The following is a 13,805-nucleotide window of genomic DNA, read 5'->3' as shown; positions in this document are numbered from 1 at the left end:
TGAATTATTGGAAATTCTCTACTTGTGTTTGATTTCTGATAAATAAATAAAAAAAAGAGATACACCTATTTGTAAAGAATATTTTCATACACGTCAACCTAAACTTTAAAGAAAGCTTTTGCAAGTAGTGCCAATTGTTAAATATAGTACCTGTAATAATAAAAGATAGTTGATGATCAAAAATTCTCCATTAAAACTAGTTTTCTCCACTAACACTGCGTTCATGATTAGCGTTAACTTTAAGACATGAAATTCTTTGAATCTGTGGAGACACTTACAGATAGGGGAGGCCCGATGGGGTTAAAATTAATGACGCAACGCAACTATAATTCTATCATGCCTACAGTTCATTGTTTAGCATTATATGCACCTAGAATAACTCACAGGACCCATGCTTCAAAACAATACTAACAGAAGAAAAAAAAAATAGTACTTTGGAGAATAGAAAATAGTAATATATGCTCAAACTTTTGAGATAAGACATAAATAAAAAAGGCAGGGAAAGATGCTAGGGACTGGGCAATAATGCTGTGGAGCCACGGGCAGTTGGATAATAATATCATTGGGTGCCAATCTGCCTAGGCCACTTGATCATCCATACTTATTTATAAATTAATTCAAGCCCACGACGACATTTTATGTTCTGGAAATATTGGGAGAGTGAAATAAATAAAGAAAAGATAAAGAAAGAGAGATGAAGGGATATTTGAAATATATGGAAAAATATATATATTTTCTAGTTCACATGTAATTTGTGTTGTGGTGCGGTTGGGTTTAATTTAATAAATATAATATTAAAATTATACCAAGTCAAATCAATATTTTAGTTTAATTTAGATTGATTATTCGATTTTTAAATTTTATTTATTTTATATAGCTTTTAATTCTTTTTTACTTTAACATAAGCTAGCACAATGCAAAATCTAATAATCATTAAAATTTTGATCAATTTTTAAAAATGACATTTATTAAAGGTATAATTCAAAATAAGAAAATCAAATATGTAAGTATAACAAGAAAAACAATATAAACATATGAAAAAGTGTGATTTTTGTTGGTCACAATTTACGGAGAAGACACCCTTACAAAAAAAAGAGCACTTAAATCGGATATTAAAAATTTGGAGGGGAGGATGATATCCTTAGAAGACAAAAAACAAAAACTCTTGACTCAAAGAACACTTAAAAAATAAGTTGAAGATGTCATATTAAAAGTTTTGTTTGATTCAATTTAGTTCATTTTAACAATAAAAATAAAAAAAAAAAAACAAAACAAACCTAAATAAAAATTGAAGTTTTCAATTTTTTTTGGGATAACAGGCAATTTAGTTTTCTCTTTTCTTTAATTATTTGAAGATTTAAAACGATTTACTTCAGTTTTAAACACCTCTATTATACTGTTTGCCGTGCATATTTCCCATCATTCCTAAGTTGCCATGTTTACATTAGTTCCCATACCTAGTGGCTCAGAAAGCAAATGTTCCAACGCTGGAACATGCAACAAAAACAAACCCATAACTGGATTTGCATGTAACAAAGTAGACTCACCAATTGCGTCCATTTGAAATTCATATAATATAAGTCGAATTTCCAATAGCGATTACTGTATTAATCTGCACCTGAGAAGCATCATGGCAATAAGGAAAAGCATAAATTCCCCTGCAGTGGGGTTTCTTAGGCAGGAACCCCTGATCAGCCTTCACAGGTGCAGGTTATTTACTTGATAAATGACAAGTCAGTTAATTTACGAGAAATAGGTCGAAACAGACAGGGATCATAGTAGAAAAACTAAAGGGTATCATCAGTCAACATCATTCCCTGAGGCCTCAGATATTCTAACTACATCACCTAGACACGAGCCTCTTGTGTAGGTGACTGCTCAGTTTGCACGTTCTCTGAGGACTTCAAGATCCATCTCTGTTGGGTCTGTTGCCTGAATCTCATAATGGATGCCCTGCAGCTCCCTTCTGAACCTGTCCTTGGATGTTGCATATAGCATCTTCGGGCGAATGCGGGCCACTGAAGGAGACCTGTAAAATAATCAATTCAGAAACTGAAAAGCAGAATAAAGGCAATAACATATGTGCCAAATTATTTAAGAGAAGCTTCCTCTGGTTTAGTCCAACAGCATTAAATAGAAGGTGAATTTTCTCCGTAAGTGTCAAGATAAGCTCTCCATATTCAATTGCAAGTAGAAAGTAACTGAATCATACTTTGATACTGTCCCAACAATTCTTTCAAGGTTGTCTATCTTGTCACATGCTCAATGTATAAAATAATCAAAACACCGAAAAGATAATAAGCACAAAAATTAAGAAATGGCTGAGAAGATGGTTACTATATGCAGACATTTGACACAAGAGTTTGTGTGAAGTGAAAGGTAATCGAAAACTATCGCATGCGTTTAGTGAGGACAACAAAACATAATCAACTACTGGAAATAGGGGGAAAAAACAACTAATTAGCTAAAAAAGGAGTCTCAAAGCCGAAGAAGGAGCATACCAGTGGATAAGTCTAGTAGAGGGAAAACATATTTATAGTCTTACATACGGTCCCCAGTTCAACAAGGTATTAGAGTAATTGAAGTTCAATTTTGCTTGAAAATATCTAAACAATTCCATTACAGCATGCCACTACTCCATTTGAAAATATAACAATATGTACCTACCTCAGTAATAAGTTTTGTTCGATTCCATCTGATAAAAAACTTGCACATACCAAATATCACTCAGATCCCAAATCAAAAGATTAGAAGTCCTTCTACCTTCAAAAAACAAACCATCAAAACAACAAACCTCTCATGCCAACCAGTGACTCGACACATTCCATTTATACTAAGTTTATTCTTTTTTTCCAAATCATAATAAACAAAGAGAAACTTAAATACTTGACAGTTTTACCAAAATCTAGATTCCATCCCGTGACTTCAAGAAAGGAAATTCATTTCAAATTATGTAATTCCAATAACTAGAGTCTGGAGAAAACAGTTCAATTATTCAAACTTATGCACTATTCTCTGTATAGTTTTCTAGCAAAATTTATGATTGGTAAAGATATAGGTAAGTAATGATCTAATGTTAGACAATCCAAAGAACAAAACACACTGAGAACTAGAATGAGAGATTCAATGGAGCAGCTACAAGCTAGGTAACAAATTGTTGAGCATTTTTTATGAAAAGAAATATACAGAAGTCTATTTAATTGCTACACAAGAGAGAATGCAAAATAAGTCTGTCTTTTAAATACATGCAACAATTCAGATTTAAGAATTTGTTAAAATACTTATTCTTGAGTCCTCTGCCTCTGGTGTATTTAGGATAGGCCATGACAAGAAGAATAAGAATAGGTATTATTAAGAATAGAATATTAATTATATTAAGATAGTGTCGAATGTTTTCAATGAGTACTGTTATGTAGTGTTGAATGTTTTACAGATGTTAACCCTTTATGGTTTTCTCTCAAAGTAAAGAGGAGTGGAGAGGTTAAATTTTGGCATGATACACGGTTAGGCTCATCAATCCTCAAAGCCTCTTTCTCTAGGTTGTTTCTAATTACAGAGGATAAGGACTGTTTCATTATTGACATGGTGAGCAGCTAGGGGATGTTTGGTGTTAGTAATGGAGGTGAAGGGGTAAATTGTTTGTGTGGGAGGAAAACCTTTTGGTAGTATTGTGTAATTTATGTTCCTACATTTCACTATCTAAAAATGAGAGGAAAGATTGGATCCAGAAGTAAGATAAAGCTCACTATCTACTCATTTGGCTTTATTTGGGAGGGGAATCATAGACAATTTACATGGGCTCTATTGTGAACTGTGTAATGTTCATCAGGAGGATTCTTATCACTTATTCCTTTTGTGTTCGTGTCTCTAATCATGTGAGGTCTTTACTTTACATTTGGCTTGGGTTTTCTGTATTTATGCCTCATCATGGTCAAATTTCATTATCTTCAGCATGGAAGTATGGTTAGAGAAATTAAGTAAAAAAGGCTTGCCATATTTTCTAGCATGCTGTAGTTTGGTCAATATGGCTGTTGCAAAATGAGACTGTTTTCCAAAACTCAGCCTTTGATATGGTGGGGTTAAGGGATCTCACAAATGCTCAATCTCGATCATGGTTTTCCAGATGAATAGATTCTGATTGGTACATTGATCCTTTTACTTGTATAAGACAATGCTGTTAGTTTTGGACCTGCACTTGATTTATTTGGTCTGGTCCTTGTAGAGGGTTTGAGTACCCTTGTACTCATTTTAATAAAACTATGTTTGTCCATCAGAAGAAAAAAATTAAGATTGTAAACGATTGGAATCATATGTAGATATACTAGAGAATAACATCACTGTACAGAATTTACATTATGCATCTGCTTTCCACTGTACCCATATATGCTTCTTTAGATGAGCAAAGTCATAATATTCATGATACACTCTAAGATTTTTGTCTTAACTCATGATGAGCAAAATCATAATATTCATGATAATAATTTGTATTTCAGGACTTGAGAGCAAGATTTTTTTTTTTTTTGATAAATTACTTGAGAGCAAGATATGCAAGTGCAATATATTCACACATGTAAAGCAGTGTATACAGAAATTAATGAGTTAATACAATATGCAATTCTATGGTTGTACAAGAAACTAAGTGACTAACCATGCAATAAAAAAGATTTTGCTCTTTTGGCAGTTCTCAGATGTCACAAAATCAAAGTCAAAGACAGCGTATCGGCAATCATTTTCAGGCAAGGATGCAGTGAAATCATCATAGCTCTCAGCAGGGCCTCCAGTTTTTTCAACGATAACCTCTTTCTTTTTCTCATCAATTTTAAAAATCACATAGCGATGAACTTTCTTCCTCTGCAATTCCAGGAAGGTGTTTACACTATGCTCAGCAACACCCATGCCAGAAGAGGCATTTCCCTACATTGAAGCCACACATCAAATTCTAAACACTAGTCCTTTTCAAATTCAATACTTTAACCATATTTCCAATAATAATGATAATGTTCTTCCAGTAAAATGAATCTAATCAATCAGGAAAAACAAAATGTTATTTTCTTTCACTGCACAAAAACAAAATACAACAATCCAATAAGAGATACAATCGCACACTCCTAACTCATGTAAGTTCCCTTACTTCACTTCAGGTCACAAGATACATATGGAGTATGTGTGTAAAAAAATCTCAAAACTGGCAAATTCGCTTGCTTATCATGCATCCATTACCCTTGATTAGAAGAAAATTCTGATAGAGGCAACCCTAAAGTTAATTGCAACTCAAAGCAACTTCATGCATGAGGAAGGAATAAAGTATTCAATAAACTTTCACTTGATAGCATATGATCTAGCTAGCTTGATTCATTGAAATTTAATGCAAGGGAAAAAGAACGAAGACCTTCTCATTTTCAATTTCTAAGGCGTACTCATAGCAAAACAAACATACACTGAAAACATAACATATACCAGGCCAAACTCAAATGCATCAAAATAGTAGCATCCAGAACACAAACAAAAGACACTAATACGAACGAAATTATTTTTTTTTAAAAAAAAATCATCGGCAATATCTTCATAGCTGTATGTATACCAAGAGATAAACATCGATTTAATGTCAAGTGAGTGTGACAAGCTAAAAACTCGTGATTAAACAATGATATTGCACTCAAAACAAGAAAAAAACCAGAACACTCAAAATACGAGGAACCAACCACAAAGCGGGACAACAATTGAGAACCAAGAATTTGTACTAGCGACTAAAATCAGCAAAATCCGAACGAGACAGCGCAAAAAGAAAAAGGGAAAAGGGGGGAAAATATGGAAGAAGAAAAAAAGATGCAGCAGGGAAGCGAAAAGGCAAAAGAAAAGCTTACCCCTCCCGCTCCTCCTACTCTGAAAGCCATGGCTACAGTGAGCAGCGAAGAGAAGAAAGAAAGAAGGATTTGTAGAGAGAGAGAGGAGAGAGAAATTGTGTGGAGAGAAGAAAAGGAGAAAACACTGGCAGGAGAAAAATGGTTAAAAATCTTTTTTATGTGTAAAGAAAATAAAATTAGTAAACGCAAAAAAAAGGTATATATTCTCATCGCTTTCCTGGAGGAAAGGTAAAAGTATTGGAAGAGTGGTTTGTTCGATGGCAAGTTTTTATTTTTCCATCAATTCTAACGTGGGAGATTATGATTTTCATATTTAGTACGTAACTAATAAAAAAATTCAGAAAATTATAATTTTTGAAAATTAATTTTAACTCATTTTTTTACAAAAAATATTGATAGGAATTTAATTTTTTAAATAGAAAAAAAGTTTTGATTATATGCTTTTACATAAATTATTTTTAAAAAATATATATTAAAACTGATCAAACATTATATTATAGATATTTGTGACAGAAATCATAATTCCTAAAAATTAACTTTTCCAAAAAAGACTATGTTTCAAGTGTGAAAAAATTTCTCCATATGAAGCGCCCCGCCCCAGCAAGCAAAACCAAAGGAAAGGAGAACCGAAACCACGACAAAAAGGAAACGCACCTAAGAAACAGTGGGAATCGTCGTTTTGTTCTTTCTACCACATCGAAGAAAGGTGTAAAGGCCTACCTCGTGAGTTTACATTTTCCAAAAAAAATTAACAATTTATAAACTATTTTTTGTCATAAATATTTATTTACAAGAGCTAAGTTTATTTGAGTCAGAAATAATTGTTATAAATGATAAAACTATCATCTCCTTAATAAGTATTTAACCAAATTACATATTCAAATTTGTAATTCCAAACTATGAAACAACTTACCTCAAGGTATAAACTATGGTATAAATTAAATTAAATATGTTTTTGTTTTTTAGGTAATACTATAACTTGTAGTTTCTTTTAATTTTTAAATATCAGTTCTTAAGGATACGTTTGATCTTGTGTAGAGAAATGACAAATAGAGAGGCAATCCTACTTAGTAAAGTTATTAAAAGACTCAATACACTCCATTTACATTTAGTTTTGAGTTTTGACTCACGTGAATCAAGGTAAAAAATAAATAAATAAATAAATAAAACCACAAATATCAGAAGCTCATGCTCATGTAAAGAAAACATTGTTTATGACTTACTCCCTCCATATCTAAATATAAATAAATTTAATTATCAAATATATGGATTAAGAAGTTCAATTAATAATATTTAATTCAAAGAATTTCATTTAAAATTTATTTTTTTTAAAATACTCTTCATAATAGTAATAAAAATAAATGATTCACAAGAAAAAAAATTATTAAATGAAAAACATAATAAAAATATTATCATTAAATAAAATAAAAAATAATTAATATTTAGTTCTAAATTTATTATTTTTTATTGTTTATATTTAGGTCCTGATGAAATATGAGTTATGAGACACTGGTTTTGGTTAACACTCCCACGGGATACTGAAGATTTCATCAGATTTACCTGGGAAGCATAATATTAACAACTTCCTTGCTGCTGTGGCAGTTGGCATTTTGTTTCCGAAAATTAATTTCCGATACATTTACTTACCAGAAAAAATGTGGATTGAAAATGATATTTTTGAAGAAAAAAATAATGATAATAAAAATATAAAAGAACATGCACTCAAGGAAGGAGTATTTAACCATTACCGAATAAAGGTTCCGTGATTTCTCGTATGAATTTAGTAATTTTTTTGTTTTTTATTGGCTATAAGGATGTTTTATTTTTTTATAAAATTAATTAATCACTTAAAAAAATCAATTCGCATTAGAGGATAAACCAAAATGTAAAAATAAATAAATAAATAAAATAGGAAGAATAGCCTATTACTATGATTTGTGTTGCTGATAAAGTAGGAGCTTTCAGCCCCGTTGTTCGTTCTGTGTAGTTTTTTTTTCTCTCTCTTGGGCCATAGGCCCGTTTATAAACTTCTTTTACACTATTGTTATGTTTAACATACATTTTCTCACCAAAAAAATGTTAAACGTACATCTTTAGACAATTACCTAAAGCACTCCAATTTTTGCTTGGTGTACCCCCTAATTTCCTAATATTCCCTGCCTATCCTTCCTCTCCCAAGCAAACCTCCATGACCAACACATTCCACCTCTGCACTGCACCAAATTCACCACCACGTTGCCACCTAACCACCCACCCACGTGCATCGCTATGATTCATAAACATCCATGTCACACTGAACCACCATTCATCCGCACAACTTCTATATAATTAAGGATTGAACAGTCCATGGTATATTTGTATTAATGATTGCTCAATCCATGATACATTTGTTTAGACTCTATCAACATATTAACAATTTACTATGTTGAGAACAATTTAAACTATTTTTCATCTGCTCTAAATTTCCTAATGAAAAAAAAAAGAATATTAACAATTTAGTATTCATAATAGTTTTAAGCTATTTTTCATCTCTTCTGAATTTCCTAACGTAAGAAAGGAGATGAAGGGTGGGGAAAAGAAAATTTAAATCCCTTCATTTTCCTTTTTTTCTCCTATAAACTTTTGAACAAAAAGACATTTTTATAAGCATATTTTTCTTCTCTCTCACTCCAATCAACTTCTATAGAGTAATTTTTTCCTATACTTGTACATTTTTTTTCTGTCACTCTTCATGTCTTGAACTTGCATGCTCATGTTTCTTGTGGTCCGACTCCATAATTAAATTGATGAATGCTTATAATGAATTTTCATCCCAAATATTTTGTTGGGACGAATAAAATTGAACTTAAATTCTTTTAACGAGATGACGGTCCATATCCAACAAGATAAATTCTCAAAATTGAATCAATATTTTAGGCTGATAACATAATAATATAACAATAAAATATAATTTCCATCACACTTGTAACACACGTTTGAACCAACTTTCTATGTTTTGAGTCAAGAATCAAAAGCATTTCCCCGTAAACTTTTCTTTAATTCGTGTCCTAACTTTAGTCCACAAGCATAATACTCGTCATCACGATTAAGTTTCCACAGCTAGCAAACAAAAATCAGACAGTTTCCCATGTTTAAAATTAACCACAAAGAATATCCCAAATGGACCAGTGGAAGTCAATTATTTAAATTTAATTATCAATATTCTCAAAGTTAACCAAGTTCTCTTACAGTCGTAGATTAGTCGTAAAGAAAGTTTCGCAGACAATACACAGGCTAAGAAACAGCCAAAGAAAAATTTAAATAAAATAATAATTAAAAAATCTCGATGAATTACTAATTAATGGTTGAAAATAATTGGTAAAGAATCGAAAGTAGAAATCGTTTGATGGTAACATATGAAGACTTTAATTAATTGTGTGCTTAATGAATAGACAGAATTTATAACAAACAAAATATCAAAGGAGGGGAAAAATATCATTTCAATATCAAGGAAGAAAAATCTACCATTCCAAGTTCCTAGCTATATCTCCTGAGAAATTAAACAGTGCATATTAGAACCGTAGCTGGGAATGGGGAATCTATGATGCAAGTCACAATCATGGTCGGTATCAGGTGAAGTCCAAGGAATACAAACAGTCACACTACGATATTACTAATTATTAAAATTGGAATATTAACGTGTAACTTCATGAAATTATTAACAACTATATATCAATGTATACACTATAAACTCCGCTAACAAAATTTTCTGTTAAAAATATATTGTATACGTTCTTGTTGTTTACTTATTTTTTTGGTGGAGTCTGGATTTTAGTATAGCTGATCCAGAATATAAAGTATTATGTACACCTTGAACAGCTTTTGTTCCTTTTTGCTATATTCATACAAAGTTTAATTTTCCCTTTTTTTTAAAAAAAAAAAAAAAAACCTCAGCTCGCTTCCGTAAATCTTAAATTTCAATATAAAGATTTCCTACTGGCTGGGGCAGAGAACAAGTGAGAGTAAAAGTTAACCTAATTCAATTTCGAAGACTCAAAACACACTTTTGATAATATTAAATCTAATTAAATTGTTAGATATCTTAAAATAAAATTTAGTGTGATCTAGTCAAAATCAGTAAAATTAATATTTTTGACCACCTAAGATATAATATTAATTTCTAGTTCCATTTATATATAGTTCTATTTTGAAATTTCACCAAGGATATTAATTTATCTTAACATTAAGACTAAATGTATCTCACTGTAAACATGTCTTTTAAAAAATAGATGACAGCTTTAGGAAGCAGTAAGCAAATTCAGATACGTAAATATAAATATTAAATAATGGAAAAGCGTATACAACATAAAAGCTTTTTTTTTTTTTCCTTTTCTTCAATTCCGAGTAAGAGGCAAAATTGAATTCTTTGACGCATACTAAGGCTAAAAAAGGAGCACTCTCTGGCCAGGAAAGCGAGAGTCAAGAGTATAAAGAGGCTTTTTCCAAACGTATTTTATGCAGCAGATGCATTGTACTTTGATTTGCGTCTGCCTCAAAATTGTCCAAGAGTGAAACTGTTCCCCCGGCTAGCTCACCTAGGATTATAAAAGAGAATTTTTAAAACAAACAAGTCTTAGCACACATACTAGATATATAGCTAAGTTTTTTTTTTAAGGATAGGAATTCAACTATGAATATGATGTGAAATCCTATATCAAATAAAAATAAAAAGATTGAAAATCATAATTAAAAATAAAACTTATAACCATGAATTTTAAGATTTTAAATTAAAATATAATATTAAGTTTATTTATGTATTTATTTATGGTTTATTGACGTAAATTTATCTCTTCCATTATACAACAATAGAAAATTTTGTTAAAAGAAATAAAATAGTGAATTTTAAGAAAAAAATATTATAAATATATGCATTAAATTGAATATTATATTAATTATTTAATATTTTAAAACTAAAACTATCTTTTTTATTAATTTTATTTTTTATATATATTTTTATGTTACAATACCAATGATTAATCTATGCAAAGCAATCTTTAACCAAAAGCTTATTTAAGAAAACAAGTCAATTTTTACTCCAACATGTTAGTATTTCAATTTTTTTTTATAAGCTTTTGTCTTTTGGAGCATAGTCAGTTTTTTAGCCTTTAACATTCATTTATTTTTTAATATTTGAGCGATTACTTAAATAATTTTTTTTTAACATTTCTATTCCTATTTATAGACAAAATAATCCTTTCCGTCTGTTTTAAATATTTTTAAAGAAAGAAAAGCAAATACAACTGAAAATAATTTAGGAAATGTGTTCTCGCCTAAGAACTGATTCATTTAATTCACAGGCAATGAAAGTTTATCAAATATAGAGTAAATTTTGATCTATTTTTTTATAAGAAAATTTTTACCGTTAACTAATTAAAATCACTATAGTTATGATTTTTCAAATGATGATTAAAAATTTATAGTTTTTAACTATGAGATAATTATGATCGAATAATAATGTAAAAATATTTATATTGACTGTCAATATACTTTAGTCAAATTTGCAAAATATAAATGCATTTAAATGTGCTGATGGAGACGAATTCGTTTAAATTCTGATTATAATATACTTATTGTGTAATTTTATTTACATTGCCAATGTACTTTAATTGAATTTGCAAAGTAAAGTAGTGAAATACTGTCCGGATATTAATTCATTTATAATTTGATTACAGTGTACTTATTGTGTGATTTTTTTTACATTTTCAATGAACTTTAATCGAATTCGCTAAATATAAATACATTTAAATTAAATGTGAACTAGTGGAGATTAATTCATTTAGAATTTGATTGTTTCATTTACAGTTTTACCCTGTCAATGTACTTATTGTTGTGTAATTTTATATTATTATTTAATTATAAATTACTATATATATATATATGATAATATTAAGTTTTACAATAAAATAATTTTTAATTAATCTATGTGAAAAATGTTATCCAATTAATACATTAAAATCATTCATTTAACCTAGCTACAAACTCGATCAGGTTTATATATATAAAATTAAAGTATAATTTTTTTTATCTAAGTACAAAAGTTAATTACTTAAAGTTGTTTAAATTCATAATCAATTATAAGTTATTATCAACATGAAATTAAATATATGAAATGTTATCTAATTATCTAAAACTAATTATAAACTCAAAATTAATTAATTAATTTTTTAACGTAAAATCAAACACAAACTTACAATAAATTAATGCACGTCTGCACGAATTCTTATTTCTTACTAGTATATTTTTGTTGTTGTTGTACAAAACATACTTAATGCACGATTTCTTATATGTATACACTTTTGATGAAAGCAAATATTGAAATGGATATGGATATGAAATTATATATTCAACCTGCAATTAGTAAAACTCTGAAACGCATGTCACGTTATTCCTCGCTGCCCCAAGTAAGCATGCTTTAAATTCTAAGTTTTGATGGATATAGATTAATATATAATACATAGTCAATTAACGAAATGCACTATTTTTCTTTTTATAAATACATCAAATCAATCTCCAGGTAAAACTATGAAATGAATTAAAAAAACAAAAAATATTTTTTTAATCCTTCAATTTTTTTTATTGATCTCTCAAATTTTCAAAAAGTTATTTTTAATTCTTCTTTATTAAGTACATGTTTCTAGGATTTGTGATGATTTGTAACGGCCAAAATTTATTTATTTTTGATTTAATTTTATATAAAATAACTTTTGATGATTTTAAAGTGCTAAAATATTTGACTCATAGTATGATTTGATAACTTTTTTCATATTCTTGCGGTTATCAAAAGAAAAACAAAAACATGAATGTGAGATTGTGACAATTTTTTTTACATATTTGGACGGTTTTAAATTATTGTAAATTATTTTTGAAGAAATTAAATTAAAAAAATATTTCTAACGATGAAAAAATCACTACAGGTTATCATTAACGTAAAAAATAAGAGCACTGAAATAACTTTTCAAATGATTAATACACTAATAAAAATATAGTTTATTTTGAAGGATTAAAAAAATGTATCTAAATCTAAATTACTTAGAAATATATTTAAGGGGAAAAAATTAAGATGAATCAGAGAACAGATTAATTAATTTGTAATAATTCCTAAGTTTCAAACCATGTGTTCACGTGCGCGCGGAGTATATGCATACAAGCAACAAGTGGAGGAAAAGAAAATTTAAATCATAATATTAATTTGAATAAGCACAATTGTTACTTTCCAATATTTGTTTAGTCACAGTCCAACACGTTTGACTACCACGGGCAATTGTTTCATCTTTTTGCTCTTAAAATAAACTCATTACCTGTGACCGATGATGAGGATACTATTATAAGTCATAGTCTACGGCCTATTATTATTAATTATTCATTTTTCTGCCGATGTTCGGATAATTCAAGTGCACATGTCATGTTTTCAAGTCTACGCTTTGAATACACATTATCTCTTTTAACATCACTGAGTAAGTCAAAATATGTGTACTTCGATTATTAGTTTTGTATTCTATTTCACGACGTTGAAGTAATGATACACATTATATAGCGGAGATATTACACTATAGTATTTTTTTTGGGTTGAATTTATAGAATAAAATCTATTATTTTTCGTGTATTATTATACTTGGTATAAAGAATTTTATCATACTCGATTGAAAATTTCAAATATTAATTAATCACCAGCGCATTGACTATGTATGTGATGAGGAATTCAATATTAATATTATAGATATAGTGTTTGTAATACTATATCTTATTATTATCATTATCACGTATTCATTCTCTAAATTCTTAATCGAATTATGATTGATTTTAGTTATAATGGGTGATAAAATGACGTAAAGAGGTTATTTTTGCAAACAATTTATTTAAGGAGATTTATTTTCAAACATTTATCGGAGTAGGTCTATATTT

General features: G+C 29.2%; 1 protein-coding gene across 1 annotated transcript; it reads right to left on the bottom strand.

Moving 5' to 3' along the window:
* Positions 1-1,538: 1,538 nt before the first annotated feature.
* LOC114403414 (actin-depolymerizing factor-like) lies at positions 1,539-6,022 on the bottom strand. The gene is made up of 3 exons (XM_028366371.1): positions 5,865-6,022; positions 4,649-4,914; positions 1,539-2,029 (listed from the first exon to the last, which is right to left on the bottom strand). The coding sequence occupies exons 1-3, from the start codon at positions 5,892-5,894 to the stop codon at positions 1,879-1,881; spliced, it is 447 nt and encodes a 148-aa protein (XP_028222172.1). The 5' UTR covers positions 5,895-6,022; the 3' UTR covers positions 1,539-1,878.
* Between the last annotated feature and the right edge of the window lie 7,783 nt (positions 6,023-13,805).

The sequence above is a fragment of the Glycine soja genome, chromosome 20 (genome assembly GCF_004193775.1).
Source record: "Glycine soja cultivar W05 chromosome 20, ASM419377v2, whole genome shotgun sequence".
In the NCBI taxonomy this organism is placed as follows: Eukaryota; Viridiplantae; Streptophyta; class Magnoliopsida; order Fabales; family Fabaceae; genus Glycine; species Glycine soja.
The sequence above is the reverse complement of the archived record's forward strand: the minus strand, read 5'-3'. Positions and strand labels throughout refer to the sequence as shown.